The following is a 22,886-nucleotide window of genomic DNA, read 5'->3' on the forward strand; positions in this document are numbered from 1 at the left end:
TGGATGCCTTTAAAAGGGGATTGGACAAGTTTCTGGAGGAAAAATCCATTATGGGTTACAAGCCATGATGTGTATGTGCAACCCCCTGATTTATGGGCTATGTATCAGAATGGGCTATGTATCAGAATGCCAATGCAAGGGAGGGCACCAGGATGCAGGTCTCTTGTTATCTGGTGTGCTCCCTGGGGCATTTAGTGGGCTGCTGTGAGATACAGGAAGCTGGACTAGATGGGTGTATGGCCTGATCCAGTGGGGCTGTTCTTATGTTCTTATGAGTCATTGTAGAGATGTAGATATCCATAGCATCTTATTTTTTTGTATGAGCTCATCAACATTTATTGAATATTCTGGTATTTCATTGCCAAAGCCAATATATTTGTGAGAAACTGTAAGTCTTAGTATCTTTTCTGGGATTCATTCTGGCCGAGGTCTGGTTATTGTATCAAAACTTTAGACTTGGCTTATATGGGAAAAGGGGAGTGTATAAAAATATTGGGATGTAAATTTTCCCCTCCAAAGGGAGTGCTGAAAGAAGGAGCTATGCTGTGGGCTGTCACTACCACCTTTCATCTCAGTTTGCCCTCTGTTCCAGGGAAAGGGGCATGGTGCTCTTCTAGACCCCCTCCCACACACACTATGGAATGTAAAGTATATGAAAAGGTTCTCCATTGGGGTTAGCTTTGGATCAGGAAGAGCAGGGAATTAGACTGTGCTGCTGTATGTCAAGCCATGTGTGAGATACTGTCTTTGTTCTGTCTTAAAGGGCCAGTAGCTATTAAAGAGGGAAATGGCCACACATTCTATGGTATTACGCAGTCTCATCTCTCTTGAGTTGCGCATGCAGGCAATTCAGTATTTACCTGTATTCGTGTGGAACAGGCTACATAGTTTCACCTGTCCATTGAAGGTGAGAGGCCTTGTACAGTTAGCCTCTTGAATACTTGCCTGGTAGTACTTCCTGCTTGTCTTAGTGAAGGACATATTACAAGGTTGTAATGCTTATTTTAAACATTTTTAATTCCTTAGTGCCTTGACCTGTGTTTAAAGGAAATCTGATTTTGTAAAATATCTGGTGCAATATAATCCTGATGAAGATGAGGATTGAGGCTCAAGATTAAGGTAAAGTGAGATGCTTGAGACCTTTTTTTGTAAGGGAGCAAAGTTTATAAGATTGTAGAACATTGTTATGGCTTGCATAGAACAGAAATTACGTTGGAAACCTGAATTTGTAATTTCCATTTTCTTTTAAAATACGTGAATGAATGGGTAAGAGCCTTAATTTAAACTAAAGGATATTTGGCCCTATATCGTGCATCAGGTACTAGAAATCTCATTGTATTAAAAATGGTCAGGTTTGTACCTTTTTATGAAACTTGAATGTGGAAAATACTGTAGCTGTATGTAGGGACCTTCCAGTTCTCAAAAGGAGCTGTCCATTCAGCACCTTCTGGTTCAGAACCTCAGTTTCCAGTTAATATCCAAAGAGGATGAAGAGGGAATTATTGTATGCTGTATGGTATGTTACACATAGGGGTGATAGGTTTTAACAGTGATTGCTGCATGGCTTTGATGGCTCATTTGAGAGTTCACTTATAGAACTCCCAGTTTTTCTTGAAATTACTTATAAAACATTTGTAGAGATCAGATAACTTTGAGCATCTGTGATTCTGTACGCACTTATAAGAACCAGAAATAGATATTCTAGATTGTGTCATAATACACTTAACTTTACATTTCCTCACTGTAGGAGTGTCTAATGACAATACAGGGCTCCATTTTGGAATGCCCCAGGGATAACTGAAACTGTGGATATGGGTGAACGCCTGTCCCTGCGGTCCTGGGGGGCCACCTCCATGGAGGTGAGGGGAGCTCCACTCCTCTTGTCTCCTGAGGGATTTCTAAGCTCTGAGGGCAAAAAAGTGTGACTTATAAGGCATTAAAAATGTCACCTCTGGTTTCTCCATGAAACCAGAAGTTTCTCCATGAAACCAGAAGTTGCTTTTTTAACCTTCAGAGCTCGGTTGAGGCCAGTCCAGATGTCCTTGGCCTCTGATGTGCTGAGAAGCCCCTCTGGAGGTGAGGGGAGCACTCCCGTCACCTCCAGAGGGTGTGCACACATGGGGGGGGGCTGGCCCAATCCACAGATAAGTGAATCTGTGGATACAGGATCCCCTCATATGGGGGTTCTCTCTGGGTGACTTAAAATTTAGCTTCTCTAGAGTGTGCTGATATTGGTACACAATTTCCTGCTTTTTCTTTCATCTTGAAGTTTCTGCATGACTCCTTGTATGACTCCTGGGACTTCCCTTTTTGTGGCCTTTCAGTGAGATGTTGGCTCATTGGATGGTCTGAATGGGCTTTCTTTTAATGTCATAAACCATTAGTTTGAGGAAGCTGCAGACTGTTAGGATTGTAACTTCCTTGGGATTTATGCTTTGCATCGTACTATATTGCTGGATATGAGAACCAACAGAGGTCAATTAGATCTGCTCTCCAGCTTTGTTGTGTTATTTAATTTCCATTTACCTTATTGGCATATGAGACATACAGACCAAAAAAAAAAAAAGACAGCAATAAATGATACAAAACAAAGATAACATCTGAAGGTTGCCAGTTCGAGGCCACCAGCAGCTCTGTGAATGGCGAGACCTTGCAGCAGCTGACAAGCTGAGCTGAGTTATCCCACCTGCTCTTTGATGTGAGTGAAGAAGCCTCTTGGCTGCCCTTCAAATGAGAGATGAAGGAGCTGCTTGTCAGCCAGCTTGGGAGGCAACTGGGGGCCAGAAGTGATTCCAGACCATGAAAGATCCATCTGAAATGTTGCACAGTTCTTGAAAGACAGAACCTTTCTGTTTTTATAAAATTCCCTTCAGGGGTTTAGAGAGAGCCTGCCTATGTAAACCGCCTTGAATAAAGTCAGAGGAGTAATCCGATGACCAGAAAGGTGGTATATAAATACCATTATTATTATTTATTATTATGATCTGTGGTAAGGGGAGTGAATTCACCTTACTCTGAGTTGTGCTGCAGCCTGACCTGCTTTGGATGCAGCACAGGCCAAGTGGCCTGCCTGTTCCAGGACAGGTTAGGATTGGGCTGCAAGTTTTTTTTTTAATGGGGAATTTTGCAGTGTACAGGTCCAGCCTTTTTATACACAGGTTTTTTATACACGTATTTGACTCAACACAAATGGCCCCTGCAAATGAGAAGGAATGTGCTGATCCCTGGAGAAGGGGAGAATGCACCCCTTTATATCAGTTTAAAAAACTGCAGTCCTTTAACAATATCCCCCTTAATGAGAAAGAGAGGGGGGGCAGCTGGCTGACAATCCATCAATCCTCTCTCCAGCAGCCCCTCCCCCCCAGCACATTTGCATTGGTGAAGGGAGAGGCTGAGTGAAGCGGTTGGAGGAGGACTGATTGATGGATTGTCTTCTTAATGACTCTTATCTTAGAGTCGAAGGGTCAGCAAGGCTGTTTTTAAATCACTGGAGCAATGAAACTTTGTTTTTTAAATTGATTTGCTATAGTGCGTTTTTGAGTGCTTGGAACTGAACCCAAGCGAATAATTAGTCTCAGCCTGTACTGTTAATCTGGGTTGTCAACATACAGTTGCAAATGCTGATTAAATAGTGGCATATTAAGAGCAAGCAAAGATAAAGTGATATACTACTTGTCTTGGCGATAGCTAGGTGATATACGTTTTATGTATGAAATATGTTGTATAGTATAATTTTACTGGTTTTTTTATGAGAAGCCTTGTTTATATTTGTTCCATCACTGTAATTATCACTGGTTGCAACAAAATGTTGTAAAAATCTAGGACATTGCCATGATTTGATATAATTTTTCCCCTGGAACTTCTGGTAGTGAGTGAGCTAAACAGTAAGAATGAATCAGTTAAGTTAAAATTTTGAGATTGGATTATGGCTGACATTGTTCCAAAATAATGTGAGTAGGTATCCTTGTTAGCAAATTAAATTTTACCTTTTCTATTTCTAGTGCTGGAGATTGACTTCTCAGAGCTGGTTCTGGAGGAAATCATTGGCATAGGAGGCTTTGGGAAGGTCTATCGTGCAGTTTGGCATGGAGATGAAGTTGCTGTCAAAGCAGCTCGATACGATCCAGATGAAGACGTCAGTGAAGCTATTGAGAATGTTCATCAAGAAGCCAAGCTGTTTGCTATGCTAAAACATCCTAACATCATTGCACTTAAAGGCGTATGTTTAAGGGAGCCTAACCTTTGCTTAATCATGGAGTTTGCCCGTGGAGGATCACTGAATAGGGTGCTGTCTGGAAAAAGAATCCCACCAGATGTCTTGGTTAACTGGGCTGTCCAGATTGCTGGAGGAATGAACTACCTGCATGATGAAGCAATTGTTCCTGTTATTCACCGGGATCTCAAGTCCAGCAACAGTAAGTGGAAATGCAGAAAGCACTTGGAACATTGCATAGTATGTGAGAACAACCAAAACTAATGGCCCGTGACTGGGCTGATTATGTTGATGAAATGTTAACTGAAAGATATTCTGACCAGGGAAACCTGAAAATAGAAAAGTTTTCCTTTTGCTGATTTTACATAATGGGAATGGGTAGACTAAGAGGAAAGTTGTGTATGCAGATCTTACTCTTCACCTATTCCTAAGGAAGTGCATTTCTTAAGGAAGTACTAGAATACACCTATTCCTAAGAAAAGCCTAGTGCTTTCAGGATAAACAGACCTGAAAGAAGAGCAGCATCTTCTGTTTAGCATAAAGCCTCCTGCTAGAAGTTATTCTTCTGTAACCAGTGGTATTCAAACTGGGGCATCGGGACACCCCAGCCTGAAGGCCCTGGCCTCTGCCCCCTTAAGGGGCAGGGCAGGGGTGATGGCAGCAATGTGATTTAGGAGGGAGCTCAGGGGAGGGGAGGAGTGCCACTATCAAGAGAGTGACAGGCCAAGGGAGATGTGGTGGTGGGGGCTGGACAGGCCATTATAGGAGAAGGAGAATCAATCTGCCTATGATGATCTCTCCTTCTGGTCCTTCCACCAGTTCTCAGATGCCTGGTGGTCTTGGCAGTGAGTCCCTGGATCTGAAGCTGCTGCTTTTGAATGCCAGGTCGGTGAATAACAAAACCTGCATCATCCGGGATTTAATCCTGGATGAGAAAGCCAACTTGGTATGCATTATGGAGACCTGGTTGGACATGGCAGGAGGAGTTAATCTCTCAGAACTTTGTCCACCAGGTTTCCAGGTGTTGCAGCAGCTAAGATTGCAGGGACAGGGAGGGGGAGTTGCAATGGTCTATCGTGAGCCCAACTCCCTTACCAGGTGCCCTGTTCAGCAGTTTGCTGGGTTCGAGTGTCTGCACGTTGTTTTGAGAGGGCTGGACAGAATTGGGATTCTGTTGGTGTACTGCCTGCCCTGCTGCCCAACAGTCTCCCTGCCTGAGCTGACCGGGATGATCTCGGGGCTAGCATTGGAGTCCCCCCGCCTGTTAGTGCTGGGGGACTTCAATGTTCATGCCGAGGCACCTGCAGCAGGGGCAGTTCAGGACTTCATGGCTGCCATGACAACCATGGGCCTGTCCCAGAAGATCTTGGCCCCAACACACACTGCAGGACATGTGCTGGACCTGGTGTTTACAGCTGGGCACGGGGGTAGTGATCTGGATGTAGAGGAGGTTAAGATTACTCCGTTGTCATGGACAGATCACTTCCTGGTAAGGTTTAGGCTTGTTGCGGCTTCTCACCTTTGCAGAGGCAGGGGACCGCATTCTGTGGTCCGCCCCTGGAGGCTAATGGATCCTGAAGGTTTCCTGAGGGCTGTGGGGGATTTTCCCACTGCCAAGACTGGCGTCTCATCTGAGGCCCTGCTTTATCTCTGGAATGGGGAAATGACCAGGGCAGTGGATGAGATTGCTCCAGAGCGACCTCTGCCACGTCGCAGACTGAGAGCGGCTCCTTGGTTCACTGAGGAGCTGTGAATGATGAAGCAGCAGGGCAGGTGTCTAGAGCGACGGTGGCAGAAAACTTGTGATGAATCCGATCGGACACGGAGTAGAGCTCATTACAGAGCCTACTCCGTGGCAGTGGTAGCAGCAAAGAGATCGTTCTTCTCTGCTACCATTGCGTCTGCTGAGAACCGTCCGGCAGAGCTGTTCCATGTGGTATGGGGCCTCCTCCATCAGGCCCCTCCAGTAGACCAGGAGGAACACACGGTCAGCCGCTGTGACGTGTTTGCGCAACATTTCGCAGATAAAATCAATTGTATTCGTCGCGACTTGGATGCCACATTGACAATGTCCAACAATGTCCCCTTGGTAACTGCTTGTCCGGTGTTGTGGGATTCTTTTCAGCTTGTACACCTGAGGATGTGGACAGACTCTTGGAGTGTGAGGCCATCTGCCTGCCTGCTTGACCCTTGCCCAGCTTGGCTGATAAGAGCTGCCCGGGGTGGACTGGCTGAGTGAACGGGGGTGGGGGTGGTGGTCAACTCTTCCTTGATGGAGGGGATGTTACCACGCGCTTTGAAACGGGCGGTGGTTCGCCCCCTCCTGAAGAGGCCTCCCTGGATTCCACTGTGTTGGATAACTACCGGCCAGTCTCCAACATCCCGTTTCTGGGCAAGGTAATTGAGCGGGTGGTGGCGTCTCAACTCCAGAGGGTCTTGGATGAAGTGGATTATCTGGATCCTTTTCAATCTGGTTTCAGGCTGGGCTTTGGGACAGAAACCACCTTGGTCGCCTTGGTGGATGACCTACACCAGGGACTGGACAGGGGGAGTGCGTCCCTGTTGGTCCTGCTGGACCTCTCAGCAGCTTTGGATACCATCGACCATGGTATCCTTTTGGGCCAATTGGCTGAGCTGGGAGTTGGAGGCACTGTTTTGCGGTGGTTCCGCTCCTACTTGGAGGATCAGTCCCAGGTGGTGGTACTGGGGGGATGCCTGTTCGACACCCTGGCTCTTGAGTTGCGGGGTGCCACAGGGTTCAATTCTGTCCCCCATGCTATTTAGCATCTACATGAAACCACTGGGAGAGGTCATCCAGGGGTTTGGAGTGGGGTGCCATCAATATGCTGATGACACCCAGCTCTATCTCTCCTCCAGACTCTAGGGTGGCGGTTGAGGTCCTTGGAGCTCTGTCTGGAGGCAGTGAGGATCTGGATGGGGGTGAACAAGCTGAAATTAAATCCTGATAAGACAGAGGCTCTCCTGGTTCGGAAATCCTCGATGCAGGTACTGGACTATCGGCTTGCTCTGAATGGGGTTGCACTCCCTCTGAAGGAGCAGGTCCGCAGCTTGGGGGTCCACCTGGACTCGTAGCTGTTCCTGGATTCCCAGGTGGCAGCTGTGGCTGGGGGGGTCTTTGCTCAGCTTCGGCTGGTGTGCCAGCTGCGGCCGTACTTGGATCGTGCAGACCTGGCCACGGTGATCCATGCCACGGTGACATCGAGGCTAGATTATTGTAACGCACACTATGTGGGGCTGCCCTTGAAGATGGTTCGGAAACTGCAACTAGTGCAGAATGTGGCGGCCTGTGTAGTTACTGGAGGTAGGCGGTTCGACCCTGTCAGTCCGCTTCTCCAGCGGCTGCACTGGCTGCCCATTCATTTCCGGGCCCAATTCAAGGTGCTGGTTTTGACCTTTAAAGTACTATACTGCTCTGGGCCAGGGTATCTTGGAGATCACCTACTCCTGTACAATCTGGCTCGTTCTCTTAGGTCAGGGGTGCCCAAACCCCAGCCTTGGGGCCACATGTGGCCCTCAAAGCCTCTCAATGTGGCCCTCAGGGAACCCCCAGTCTCAAATGAGCCTCTGGCCCTCCGGAGATTTGTTGGAGCCCACACTGGCCCGCCGCAACTGCTCTCAGCGTGAGGGAGACTGTTTGACCTCTCGCATGAGCTGTGGGATGAGGACTCCCTCCACTGCTTGTTGTTTCATGTCTGTGATGCAGTAGCAGCAGCAAAGCAAAAGCCAGCCTTGCTTTGTGCAAGGCCTTTTAGAGGCCTTGAGCTATTGTAAGACCTTCGTTCATTCATATAAGTTCATCTTTAATACATTCATTTATGTAAACATATGTAAATTTATTCAAATTTTAAATGTAAATTAATTATTTTCTTCCCCGGCCCCCGACACAGTGTCAGAGAGATGATGTGGCCCTCCTGCCAAAAACTTTGGACACCCCTGTCTTAGGTCATCAGAGAAGGCCTTTCTACAAGTGCCGCAGCCTAGGGAGGTATGTGGGGCAGCGGCAAGAAATAGGACCTTCTCAGTAATGGCACCAACACTATGAAATTCCCTTCCCCTTGACTTAAGAACTGCTCCCCCTCTTGAAACTTTTCGGCGAGGCCTGAAGACCCTTCTGTTTAGACAAGCCTTCTGAGTTCCTGGCCTTTTTAACATTTCTTAATATTTTTTAAACATTTGTTTACAGGCCTGATCATTTTCTAATTTGCTGCGCTGTGCTCTTATCTGACTAGTTTTTATCTGACTACTGTTTTTATGATATGTTTTTTATCTGTTTTTAAATTATGTTTTTAATTTGTTTTAACCTTGTTTTTTAAGTCACATTGAGTCCCTTCGGGGAGAAAGGCGGGGTAAATATAAAGTATAATAATAATAATAATAATTCCCAGGATTACGTCGCTAACGGGGCAGCAGGGACTGGGATGTACTCACCAGTCCTTGCAGCAGCTTTCCCAGAGTGCGGGGAGTTCTGTGCAAGCATCTGCAGGGCTCCCCAGCATGCAGACAGTGAAGGTGGAGCGATCACGTTCCACCTCTGCAAAACTGAAAGTGGAGTGCGATCGCCCCACTTTCACTTTCTGCATGCTGCGGAGTCCTGCAGACACTCGCGCAGGGCTCCCTGCACCCCTGAAGGCTGCTGCAGGGACTGGTGAGTGCATCTTAGTTCCTTCAGCCACCCTTCCCCTGCAAGCTCTTATTGCAGTTTTCAAACTCCTAGAGAGTTTGAAAACTGTAGCTCTGTACTAATAAAGATCATGGCAACAGATTGCTCCTTTTGCCATCTTTTTAAAATGTTTATAAGGAAGTTCTTGAATGTTCTCTCTTGTCTAGTGGAAGACAGAGGGGGAACACTGTGAAGTAGGCAGCTTCCCCTTTCTGTAAACACGCAGAATAACTCTGCTGAGTTCAGATTTCCATGATCTATACTTTTCACCTTGAAGCTAGTTTTATAATTTACCACTTTCCTCTGACCAGTAACAATTGCTTCTGTTACCATGGAGATAGAGCTACATGTAAGGACTCCTTTAACTCAGGGGTGCACTTTGAAAAACTTGAGTAGTGGTCTGTTCCTTTTGCAAATCTCAGACCTCTTGAGTCACCTTCCCTCTTCTGGGCATATCACTGGGAGTGGCAGTAAGCGCAGGTGCAGGTAGATGGATGGGAGGCAGCAACTCTAAGCTATTACTTAAGCCTTTTTTCTCTCAATTGGAATAGCCAGTGTCCATAAATCTGTTAATAAAAGGCATATTAGCGATCGCTTTGAGAACTTTGAGGAGACTAGGCCACTTTAAGTAGATACTTGAAAATGGACCAGGGTGGAGGCTAAAACTGGCACAGCTTCACATGTGTTTAGTAACCGTTTGGTAGAAAAATTAATCTAGTGAGTTCAATGTTCTGAAACGTCATACATATCATAGCTGATTATTTTCAATACAAGAACAGGGCTTACTAGGTTAGGTTAGGAACAGGGCTTACTAGGTTAGGTTTCATGAACACTGGAAATTTGGGAGATCTCCTAAAACAGTTGGATTAGCTATGAGAAGGAGGAAGCAAATAAGAATGAAGCAAAAGACAAACTTGGGATAACTTTGTGGCGCTCTAGCTGGACAAGTTCCCTTCATGGATAGTGGAGGCGAAAAGAAATTCCGCAGACACTTGTTACCAAAAGGGCTGTTTTGCTTAGGGGAATTATTATACTGCCCTTATTGGAACATTAGGATCGTAGGCTGGATAACAAGATGGCATAATGCAGAGAAATTCCCTTTTGCTTAAAGTGGAGACTGAGAGAAAGATAACTTTCAATAAAAGATTATGGTTTATTACAAAAAGACAAAGGTAAACATAATGCACATGGAGAAATGATATTTCTTGGTCCTAATGCTTGAATCCAATGTACCTAGCTTTCATGGTGGTTGCGTTTGAAGAGTATTTGTTGCATCTGAGGAAATCAGAAAAAGAAAGGGTTGTAGGGAAGGATTTTAGGGGTCCCTGCTATGCTAATCCCAGCTAATAACTAAAGATGGGGAGAGAAGGGGAGAAAAAAGGGGGGAGGGAAGAGTTCCAGGCGCTTATTTTTCTTGTAGAGCAGTTGGGTGGGGGAGAGTCCTGTGAAGAGGACCCTCTGACACAACACAAATGTGTTGGGCCTTGGAGAGAGAGAGAGACAGCGAGCATGTGAGAGGAAGCCCTCTCTTATAAGGGGTTGGGAGACAGTGCTGAGCTGGATGGTAGCTTGATTGGTAACACAAAGCTGGGTGCTTGGAGTATGCATCAGTTATCAGTTAAAATTCAATGGGATCAATGGTTGGCTTCCTACAAGGGGGAACTTAACAAAGACTGAATGGAAACAATACAGTGAATCAGCAACACAAGGCAGTTCAAGGTTGCATACAGTAATGGAGGAGATGCTTAAACAGTGATTGGATTTTGCATACGATAATGTAGGATATGCTTTAACAGTGATTGGATTAAGACACAAGACTTTATTCCATAATGTGTTACTATTGGGGGGGGGGGGAGGTTGTGTAACAATGAGCTTGTGGCTTGACCAAAGTCCTGGAAAATGTGGCCTGCATGCTGGGAGAACAGTTTAGCTTGCATGATATTATAGTCTATAATAGCATAACTAGATATATGTAGAGAAAATCACAGCTAAAAGGCAAAAGGGGGGGATTTTCACGTAACACACTCACCTATAAGTTGATCTCACAGGTAAGTTGAGAGCAGGTTTTGAGCCAAAAATCATGGAATAGTCTGTGTCTCTCGGATAAGTGGGGTGGGGGGTTAAAGTTAAGGGGGTGTTTGACTATAGTTTTGTCTGATTTTACCCGAAGCCAGATCCTGAAAAACAATCTGCCTGTAATTGTTACCTAAGAATTGCACAGTCTCTAACATTAAAAATATAGTAAAAGATCATAAGATACATTTTTATTCTTTAACTTGTTCAATTCTGGTCTTCACAACCTTTTTGTAAAAACTGTCAGAATAAGTGAACTGTAAGCAACATACCAGAAAAACAGTGGTTCCCAACCTGGGTACATATTCGCCCAGGAGCACTCTCAGGACCTTTAGGGGTACTTGAAAAAGAATTGAATAATGGCAGAAAAAGGCAGGTAGTGCTCCAGAATGCCTTGCAGGGCTAGCAAGGCAGAAAGGTAGCTAGTTGGCTGTGAAAGCTCCACCTTTTCTCAGGAGGAGAATAAAAGGTTAATTTTGGCTACAGCTTGCTGCTGAGGTTACTGTGGAGATTAACAGCCCTCTAATTATCTCTGCATTGCTTCTCTGGTGCTGCAACCTGCTTGAAAAGCCCTGACCCCTGAGGGATCATGGAGATAAGATGAGGTGATCTAAGCTTGATTTATTGGCAGAAGTTTCTTGCCCTATAGTCCAGTATCTAGGCAGTGTTTCTCAAACTGTGGGTTGGGACCCACTAGGTGGGTTGCAAGCCAGTTTCAGGTGGGTCCCCATTCATTTCAATATTTTATTTTTAATATGTTAGACTTGATGCTGCCATGGTATGTGACTGCATTTGGGGAAATGTTACAGACCTGTACTTTTAACAAGCTACTATGTATATTCTTTTAACAATGATAGTAAATGGGACTTACTCCTGGGTAAGCGTGGGTAGGATTGTACCTAGGATTCCTAAATATTTTCCTGCTGGATGACGTCACTTCTGGTCATGACATCACTTCTGGTGGGTCCTGACAGATTCTCATTCTAAAAAAAGAGGGTCCCAGTGCTAAATGTGTGAGAACCACTGATCTAGGGCAATTTTCATTTCATTTTTCAAGAGGATATGTATGAGTGGAAGACAAGACTGTATTTTGAGTGTGAGGGAAACTACTATCGAGTAGGCTTGATGGGTGTTGAGGAGGGAAACTGAAAATGTGGTAATTGCTTTAAATATCACAATTTTATCAGGTACAAAGCATGGTTCTGTAACAGATGCTTCGTAAAGAGTTAATATGTAAAAATGCTGTTGGTCTCTGCTTGCCATGTTCTAAAAATTGTTTTCTATTTTGGTAAGTAAAATTTTTGGTCTCTTCACAGGAAAGAATAAGGGTTCTTTAATGGCTGCCTTCAGACTTTAAACTGGGGTCTCTAAATTTTTCAGCCAAAGGGTACAGTATCAAATACCTGGCACAGTGGTGAGGGCTGGAAAGAAAATTAAATATAAAATTTAAATAAATGCATTAGAGATGGAACTTAGATGAATGAATAAATGAATGGGCTCTCAAATGTCCAGGACTTATCCAAGCACGAACACAGCCCAAGAAATAAAGCACACACTTAAATGGACCCCCATACCCCCACCCCAAAAGCACAACTCTGGTTGCGTTTGGTCAACTGGGCCAGAGGCTCTCAGGGAATCGGAGGCTGGCCGTGGGTTGGATAGAGGCTCTCTGAGGGCCACATCTGGACCCCGGGCCAGGATTTGGAGACCTCTGCTTTAAACATAAGTATAAAGTGGATATTGCTGAAACTCTTAGTAATGCTAAAAGGATCTTGAAACCCCTTGTACAATTTTTAGCATATCTAACTTATGTGTCACTTAAACATTTGAGGGGAGTGCCAGTCAACTGACTCAAAGCAAAGTTAAACGTAAGACAAGGGTGCCCAAACCCTGGCCCGGGGGCCATTTACGGCCCTCAGGGACTCCCGATCCAGCCTGTGAGGAGCCCCCAGTCTCCAATGAGCCTCTGGCCCTCCAGACACTTGCTGGAGCCCGCACTGGCCCGATGCAACTGCTCTCAGCATTGAGGGCAACTGTTTGACCTCTTTTGTGAGCTGTGGGATGAGGGTTCCCTCCACTGTTTGCTGTTTCACGACTGATGCAGTAGCGGCAGTAAAGGAAAGGCCAGCCTTGCTTTGTGCAAGGTCTTTTAGAGGCCTTGAGCTATTGTAAGACATTCATTCATTCATTCATTCATATAAGTTCATCTTTAATGTATTCATTTATGTAAACTAATGTAAATTTATTCAAATTTGAAATGTAAATTAATTCTTTTTTCCCCTGGCCCCCTACACAGTGTCAGAGCGATGATGTGGCCCTCCTGCCATAAACTTTGGACACCCCTGACGTAAGAAAATGACATGGGTGCAGCCATTGTGTAACTAGCAAGAATAAACCTCTTAGCAAATCTGTTCTGTCAGTTTCCAATACAATTAGTGAGAGCTAGCTGTCAAACAGTGTTAAATCTCTTTGACCTTGGGAAGAATGTTGCCTTAGCAGTACTTGGGTGTTTGCTTCCTACACTGAAGAAAATTCCTATATCAACTGTCTTGATTGGAACATATGGCAGTGCTTATATATGTTCAGTTTTTTGCCTCTTAAACTAAGAAGGTTCTCCCTATTAAAAGTAATTCTGCCTTTGCAACTATAATAATCCAGTACATACGATGTGGCTGCACTATTTTGAAATATATGTATGATTTTCTGACAGATATAGTAAAGATGCAGTAGTTGTGTAAGTAACACAGTTTCTTTGATATTGCATGAAGTGACTGCAGCATACCAAAAAGCTGTGACATGGCCTTACCTATAGGTCTTCCAAGTGTCTTGTCTTGTGGTCGTAGCAAGGAGATTGTGATAATTTTTTCATTGTATTTTATCTTGGCTTTTTCAGTATAGGAACTTTTATTCCTATCTAAAGTTATCAGAAAGGCAGCATTCGGATACATATTTTACCAGCTTGTTGCTTTAACTTTTTACTATTTATGACTGATCTTTGTTTTGCAAGAAATGTGGGATCTTGGGATACTGGTCACTATACCTAGCTGGAGGGAAAGTTGCTGGAGAGTTTCTGGAACTAAGTTGACAGGGAGTAATAGAATCAAGTAGCTGGAAGGGGCCTCCAACCCCTTTTTGAAGCAGGAAAATCCTCTCTAGAGCATCTCCAACAGGTGCCTGTCTAGCCTCTATTTGAAGATCTCCCGCAAGGGAGAACCTGCCACTTCCCTTGGTAGTTTGAGTTATACAAAGGAATCTCAAACTGGGGCATTGCAACTGGACTCTGTGCTCTGGACACTTCCCCTTTAAGGGGTGGGGGCAGGAGGAAGGCAGCAACGCAATTTCCAGGATCGTGTTGCTAAGGGAGGGCGCAGGGATTTGCATGGACTTACCAGTCCTTGCTGCAGCCTCCCAGGGTGTGGGGAGCCCTGTGCAACCCTCGGCAGGGCTCCCCATGTCTTAGAAAGTGAAAGTGGAGCAATCGTGCCCCACTTCCAGTTTGCGATTGCATACTGGAGTCAGAGCGCGTTTGCTTCACTTTCACTTTCTGAGGGTTGGGGAGCCCTGTGGATCCCCAGAATCCCCAAGATCACATTGCTGCCTTTCCCATCCCACTGCCCCATAAGGACTTACTGTGGTCCTCAAACGCCCTGCAAGTTTGAGAATTGCTACGTTATACTATTGAACTGTTCTTACTATTAAGTATTTTTTTCTTGATATCCAGTTGGAATCTCGTCTCTTAAAGCTTAAGCCTGTTACATCTAATTTTTCTCTCTGGGACTGCTGAGAACAAATGTTTGCCCTCTTCAGTGTGACAGCCCTTGAGATATTTGAAGAGTGCAATCATGTTCTTCCTTTCCGTGTTCCCTCTTATCTTTTCCAGGCTGGACATTACAAGTGCCCTCTTAAGACTTGTTTTCCAGACCCCTGATAATCTCATTGCAGTACTCTGAACTTGCTCCAGTTTGGCTGCATCCTCAAAATATGGTGTCCAAAACTGTACTCTATGAGCTCTGACCAAGATGGAGTAAGAGGAACCATTACTACTTGCAACTTGGAAGTGATGGTTCTACTAATGCAGCCTAAAGATGTTGAAACAAGCTAGGCCAAGACTCAGTTTGAAATTGTCCTCCAGGTTGATGAGGAGTCTTTGACAAGCACACTGTGTACACTTGTCCAACCAATTGTGAATCCATCTGAAGATTGAATCAATCTAGCCCAGGGGTGCCCAAACCACTTGTGACCCTCATGCACTCCCAATCTGGCCCATGGAGAGCGCCCAGTCTCCAATGAACTTCTGGAGCTCTGGAGATTTGCTGGAGCCCGCACTGGCCGGACACAACTGCTCTCAACATAAGGGCGATCTGGTGTGAGCTGTGGGACAAGGGTTCTCTCCACTGCTTGCTGTTTCACATCTGTGATGCTGCTGCGGCAGCAGTGGAATGGCCGGCCTTGTTCTTGCAAGCTATTGCAAGACTTTCATTCATTCATATAAGTTCCACCTCTTATATATTCATATACGTAAATTTATTCAAATTTGAAATGGAAATTCTTTTTTTCCTGGCCCCTGACATAGTATCAGAGAGATGATGTGGCCCTCCTGACAAAAAGTTTGGACACCCTTGATCTAGCCCATACTTCACTGACTTGCTAATCATGATGTCATGGGGAACTTTATTGAATGCTTTACTGAAATTAAGTTTAAGTTTCACCCATAGTATTTCAACCTTCCATAAAGTTAGTAATGGGTTAAAAAAAGATGAGACTTATCTGTAAGATTTATTTTTGGTAAATCAGTGTTGGCTTTCTGGTATTGAAGTTGAACTAATGGATGTGTAATTTCCTGGGGTCCTCCTTTTTCCTTTTTTGAAGATTGGGACATTAGCCTGCCTTCAGTCTTGTGACATGCCTCCCTTTCTGGAACTTCTCAATGGTGATTATTAAGGGTTCTGAGAGTTTGAGCCCTTTTTTGTACTGTAGAACTAGAAAGGTTAAATGTATCTGCAAATCATTGTCCATCACTCTCCAGTAGAAGTGACAATGAGACTTCTGGCCTCTGTCTGTTTTTGAACATGTATCTCAGGCTTGTAAATAACCCCTGCTAATTGGGTAAGACGCACTTTTTCAAGTGGGTGCTCCTTTTTTTTAGCAGGGGGAGAGTAACTGGCCCACCTCACCCCAGCACTCTCTGTTCTAGTGGCTGTCTGCTGGCATCTTTTCCTTGGCATCTTTTTAGATTGTGAGCCCTTTTGGGACAGGGAGCCATTTAGTTATTTGATTTTTCTCTGTAAACAAGCAGTATATAAATACTGTATTATAATAATAATAATAATAAATACCCACTTGGCTGGTAACATGTAACAGAATTGCTGTCAGGCAGGGGACTTTTTTCTTTTGAGTCTATCAATGGCTAACATAGATATATGTTGGTAGGGTGGTTATTTAAGTAAATGGCTATTTTAACTTTTGTGGACTTATTTGGAAGGTTGGTCTAGGTTTACACTTTGTAATACATTAAGAGAGGATTTAGTTTAATCTCTGACAAGATTGTTGTGGACTGCATTAATTGGCTGCTTAACACTGGAACTTAACTTGTATCTTAGAAGCGTTTTCCCAATAAAGCTTAATTTTTTGTATAGAACTTCTGTGAACAGGTGGTTAGGTCAAATACCTACTTAATATAAGCGCTTTACCTTCTGTAAATATTGAAAAGGTTCTTCAGTAAAATGGAGATTGCTTTCTTCCCCTTTTGATTCCAGTGTGGTGCCTCTGAAGCACCTTCAGTAATGTCATGTCTGCTTTATTGCAGATTGCTAATGCAGCCCATTTAACCCATACTACTTTCAAGAATACTCTTTATAGCTCTGTCATAGGTTGGCAAGACTAAGACTACCTACTATTCTATAGACGTAACTGTTGGCTACCATCTGTTAAGTATGAGTGTAAAACTGGATAAGCTTGACAAGCATGATAGATCAACACATTGCAATTATAATTTTGGCAGCAATGTTGAAGGATCTGGGAGGAGGAGGCATGCTTTCTCAAAACCACTGTGTTTTTTTGCCACTTTGGTTTCCTGTGAATCTTTCATATTGCATGCATTCTGCTGACTTTGCAAAAGTGCGGTGTACAGTTTAATGCAATGGGCAATGTGCCTGATTAGCTGAACACAGCTCTAGGTTTGGCTCTGGGTGTGGCACATGAAAAGTAGGTAACTATCAGCTGCAGTGAATTATTAAGTTAAAAAGGTGCCAGAGGCTGTCCCTTGTGGCATCACTCTGATCTTTTTCACAAGATGGATTTCACATGGAAGGCATGTTTACTGAGCTCTGGTTTTGCCATTGAAAATACTTTTGACTGAGCCATGCACTCATCCAAAAGTTTTGTAGTTATTATAAAGAATATTGTAGTTGCATACAGTATTGTCTCCAGACATGAAGTTAGTGGCATTTAGTTAGTGACCATGGGGACTGCTGTACGCTGGAATCTAGAATGGAAGGTAACTTTAGGATGGTTCACATGTTAAACTGTACACTTATAGCTATCAACCAGATAGATATACCTGTAGCCTATATCTGGCACAGTTTATACATTTAATTAATGCACATACAGTCTGTGTACAGGGATGATTGAGGCTAAATACATCTGTTGTTGATAGTTTGATTTTATATTAAGTATTGCCCTGAATCCTTTGCTCTTGGTTGTAGCAGTCATTAGAGTGAAGAAGTTGCTATTCAGAGTAAGAAGTGAACTCCCAAAACCATGTGAGCAATTTAAAACCGATAAAGATGAAAAATATACAAATTGTGTTTGTGTGGGAAGGATAACCCTATTTGGGCAGGGATTTTTTTCCATAGTAGTTGCCATGTTGAATGTGTGGAAGCTTTCCTTTAAATGCTGTGCTGAAAACAGGTAGAAGAGAACGTGGATAATTACCAGCATTCAAGAGTCATGCAAATGTCAGGCTATATACAAGTGGTGGTATATAGCAAGACTTTGCCATTCGTGCTTTTTGTAATCTAGAAGCTGGATTTCAATATTTTTGTCGGCAAGACTTTCGTTGATGACTATTCTCAAGGTGCAACTGGTGGCATTTTGCCTTCTGACAGAGTAGGTTGCCAGGAACACATTACATCAATTCTGCAGTATCTGCATTGGAGTCCTGTAGCTTTCTGGGTACAATTCAAGGCGCTGTTTTCAATCGATAAAACCTAAATGGCTTGGGCCCAAACTCCCATGGCAGTTGCTAAGATTGATCGAGAACATCTTCTTAAGCGCATGAACATGACTTATGGAAAAGCAAAAGACTTAAGAGCTCTGTAAGAGCAAGGCACAATGATTATTGAAACCTTTGTCTTCATAGTAGACTTTGATAATGAATATTTCAGTTCAAAACTTTAACTGTTAGTGTTCTGAAAGCTTATTTTAAACTTCAAAATGCAGTATATTTTTAAAGTTGCGTTGTGAGCACGTTTTCCTCTCCAACTGTTTTCTTTCATTCTTGTGCGTGAGCAAATTGTGAAATTACTAGGCAGCCTGCTGTTACATTCTGCTTGGGCTCTTTATTTTTAAGCAGTTGCTCATTAGGTATGGGTCTTCTATACCAGGCCAGGTAATGCTCATGAGAGCTGCTTTGGACATGTACAGTTCTCTCTCTGTTTCCTGCCATACCTCACTTCCTCCAGCTGAGCTTAGTATGGCATTTATCCACATTTTGTTTTCCTGGCAGGAGGAGCATTAGGTATGAATTAGATTTTCATTATATGAAAATATTTATTTTTCTTTCTCTGCTCCAGTATTGATACTTGAGAAAGTGGAAAACGGTGACCTGAGCAACAAGAACTTGAAGATCACAGATTTTGGCTTGGCCAGGGAATGGCACAAGACCACCAAGATGAGTGCAGCTGGAACATATGCCTGGATGGCTCCCGAGGTCATCCGCTCCTCCATGTTCTCGAAAGGCAGCGATGTGTGGAGGTATTATTTTCAGCTGCGAATATTCTGAATGACTGAATCTTAGTTAGCCAGGTACTGCAAGTTAGCCTAGCCTCTGCTTGAAATGTGAGGAGTTTGAACAGAATTGTGAAGTTGTTGACTTACCTATTCATTATCCCTCTGTTTTGTTGTAATGCTGCCTGTCTACGGTCTTTGGGACTATGAATTCACCATATGTGCTGCTGATTTGTTTGCATCATTTCAAATTCTTATATGTGGGTTTGGATGTTTCTAAAACATTTAGTGTATTTACTTTAGTCTAAGTCAAGTCTAAATTTCAACAACCAAAATGCAAAATGGCATTTAAGAAAATAATCAGTTTCCAAGTTACTCCAGATTTCTAGTCTTAACTTCCTATCTAGCTGTGAAAATGTGTTACTGTCTTCCTTGTTAGTCTAGTACAGACACATCACTGATTCCCTTCAGACTGTGGCTTGCAAATCTTATGTTTTATTTAAATCTTATGTTTATATGCAAGGAGATAAGGCACCTAAGGGGGCTAATGTAACCAACTAAAACCATCAATAGAAGTACATAAAATGTAGTAGCCTTGCAAAACAGTAGCCATGCAAAAGGAGAAACTTAAGCATCAAAAAATTTAAAGGTCAAATTAAATAAAGGTTTTCACTCTGCTGGAATGTCAGTACAAAGAGTGCAGTTCTGAACTCAAATGGGATGGAATTACCAACAGAGGAACATTCTTGCTTAATTGCAGAAGAGCATGCATGGTAGAGGGAAACAGCTGGATCATTTATGGGAAGCTTCCTGTTATCATTTGATCAGTCTCCTTGCTGTAGCATGCAGGCTGGTTGCCTGTTTGTCTCATTCAGTTTAGCAAACGTATTCTCCGGTTAAGAAGAAACATCCATGCTTCCAATAGGTACACAAGAAAAACAAAGGTAATGGGCAGGAGGACTGCCCATATAGGAGAGGACCCATATAGGGTTCTCCTGTGTCCCACAGTTTCTGTATCCATTGGGGGCACAGAATAGAACCCCCGCGTGTAAGGGCGAATACTTGTTATTCTTGTTGAAAAGTATACATTGATTTTTCTTTGTAAACCGTTTTGTGAACTTTTTGTTGAAAAGTGGTATATAAATACTGATATTAATAATAATTGTTATCTGAAAGTGTGATTTTACCTTTCTGACCCATCAAATAAAATTGGTTCCTGTCTATTGGTCAATGAAAATGTTAGTGACTGACCTACTGATACTTAAATTCATTAAAGCTTGTGCCCAAATTGCTGTTGCAGGTGGTATATCAGCTCACCTAGAAGATGCTGGGTTTATATATTTACCATCTTGGATGGGTTTCCTCATAAAAAACATTGTCTGCATCGCTATTCTCACGTTCATGACTCCTCTTAGAATATATATAAAGAGATGATTCCAGGAGCTTATGTTAAGAGTTTTTGACTATCTGTAACTTTGCATAAATCACAGCATTGGTGATGGAATAGAACGATTGGTGAGTTTGCTGGTGAGCATGAGTGGAAGAGGAACTGGCCAAGTGGAACTGAAAGAGGAATTATACTGTGCCAATCCCTTTTCAGATGTAATGGGGAAACCATGATCTCCTCTGGCATGGGTGAACCTCTGAAAGCTGTAGGTTCACACATCACGTTGTTTTTCTCCTAACTGTGGTTTGTTCCTGTTTGTTTCAAACCACAGTTCTCAGGTTTGGACATAGTGTGAAACTTGTTTATTTGTCTGAACTGGTTCTGTATATCCTTGTGTATAGCCTTATAGAGCTACGATTCATTTTTAATTTAAATATCCTTTTTTACGCCAAATACTACCTGAGGCACAACCTGCCCTCTCAACCCTGATGTGTTCATGTTGCACCATGTCAGAAAATACTTGGGTGTGCTAAGAGTGGTTTATTGGCCCAGTGCTTTTCAAGTCTGTTGACACTTCCATGCGTTGCCTTCCATTTAGCTCTTTGAAAATACAGGCGAATGTTGCTTAGTGATGTTCCAACCAGTGACGGCCCGCATATGTGATGGCCGCCATTGGTCTCTGTCCCCCCTCTCCTTCAAGCCTCTGAAGCCGGGGGGGGGGGGAGCTGCACTCCCCTCACCTCCAGAGGCTTTTCTGAGCTTCCCAGAGGCAGCACGTATCTGTGCACTGCCTCTGCGAGTCTCAGAACGGCTGGAACAGCCAAAAATACGCGACTTCCTGTTTCCTTGGGAAACTAGAAGTGACTTTTTTCCTTATAAGGCATTCAGGCCTCCAAATGCCTTATAAGGCGAAAAATGTCACTTCAGGTTTCGCAGTGGAAAGTCTTGTCTTTTCACCCAAAATGGGCATTCTGAGCCTCGCAGAGACAGCACACAGATGCACACTGCCTCTGCAGGGCTCAGAAAAGCCTCTAGAGGTGAGGGGAACACAGCTCCCTTGAGCTTCGGAGGCTTCATTTAATACCAAACCTCGCTTGATGAATGAGCCGGTCCGCATCCTTGTCATTAAGTCACACACAACAGTATAGCAAATTCTTTTCCACATGAACTTAGAGTAACTTTGGTGGGCTTTAAGACATCAGTAGTGTAACGTTTACCAAAGATATATTTGTGTTCTTTTAACAGCTATGGGGTGCTACTTTGGGAACTGCTAACTGGGGAAGTACCATTTCGTGGAATTGATGGCCTGGCAGTGGCATATGGTGTTGCTATGAATAAACTTGCCCTTCCTATTCCTTCAACATGCCCAGAACCTTTTGCCAGACTGATGGAAGGTAAGAATTAGTTAGACGTGACAAAATTTGTGCTAGAGTGCATTCTAGGTCCATGCCAATTTATAAATGAAGATCATAAATCATTTTGTTTCCCCAGTTTTGTAACCAAGATAGATCATATGGTGGTTGCTTTGTTCAGTTTTAGAACCAAGCTTCTGCATAATGTATCCTGCTGTGACATTCAGTTGCTGTGTGGATAACACTTTTGGCCATCAGAGGGCAGCACCTAGCAAAATAGTGCCAGAAAATTCTCTTAAGTTCACAACATGTTTTGTTTTGATCATCTGCATGTACAAACTCCATGTCTCTTGAGGACTGAACTTGCTTCTGTGGTTGAGGCATGCACATTCTTCAGGCACTGGCTGTACTATTTTGCATCTGAATTTTGCATAAGTGTATCTTTAGCCAATAATGCTCAGAAGACTTTGCTTTAAGGAATTTACCAGTAATATTGCTAGTTGTCTGTAACTTTATTGTAGCTTTGCCTATAATGTAATCAAGAACTTTGGAAACACCTCTAAGTTTGGAAACAAATTTTGGGAGTGTTGTATTTTCCCCTCACACACCTGCATGCACACAAAGGAGAGATGGATGCCCAAAATCCTGCTTCCAAGCCAGAGATTTTCTGTTGTGCCCCACCAACCTTCCACCCACCCACCCCCATGCATATTTTACTTACCTTGGCAGCAGTGGAGGGCTCCTTTCTCCATCTGCCCATGCTGTGAATGTAGCACATAAAGTGAAGCACAGGAATGAAGTGTACTGCAGGAGTTTTTTCTTTTCAGCAGAAAAAGGTAAAGGGACTGTAGTCTGAGGACTACTTCAGTTGCTCATGGCTTCCAGTTATTCCCCCCTTCTCCTGCAGCCATCCTACACCATATCCCATGCTGCTACTGGAGGACTCTACCCCTTCTTGATGGCTTCGGAAGGAAAAGGTGGGATTGGGAAAGTAGCTTGTGTTCATGCAGTTGAATGAGGCTAATTTGGGATGCTATCCAGAACCTTTATGTCAGTAGCTGAATACAGAAGTCTCCAAACACTTTACAATGAGAGCTACATTATATATGATGGTTTTTGTTACAGTCAGTGACCAAACTGCAGTGACCAAATTCTATACCAACAAAGTTTGCATTTTCAGAGCATGATACCATAGTTTTTCGAGACTGAAGGTTGCCAACATGATAAGCATAA

At 43.5% G+C, this 22,886-nt stretch overlaps 1 protein-coding gene across 1 annotated transcript in view; it reads left to right on the plus strand.

The window, feature by feature from the left end:
• MAP3K9 (mitogen-activated protein kinase kinase kinase 9) overlaps nucleotides 1-22,886 on the plus strand; it is a 41,989-nt gene that overhangs the window by 2,459 nt on the left and 16,644 nt on the right. Inside the window, exons 2-4 of the mRNA XM_066632458.1 lie at nucleotides 4,002-4,415; nucleotides 18,761-18,941; nucleotides 21,547-21,695. Coding sequence (XP_066488555.1) covers nucleotides 4,002-4,415; nucleotides 18,761-18,941; nucleotides 21,547-21,695 — 744 coding nt within the window. The remainder of the gene's footprint in view (nucleotides 1-4,001; nucleotides 4,416-18,760; nucleotides 18,942-21,546; nucleotides 21,696-22,886) is intronic.

The sequence above is a fragment of the Tiliqua scincoides genome, chromosome 1 (assembly GCF_035046505.1).
Source record: "Tiliqua scincoides isolate rTilSci1 chromosome 1, rTilSci1.hap2, whole genome shotgun sequence".
In the NCBI taxonomy this organism is placed as follows: Eukaryota; Metazoa; Chordata; class Lepidosauria; order Squamata; family Scincidae; genus Tiliqua; species Tiliqua scincoides.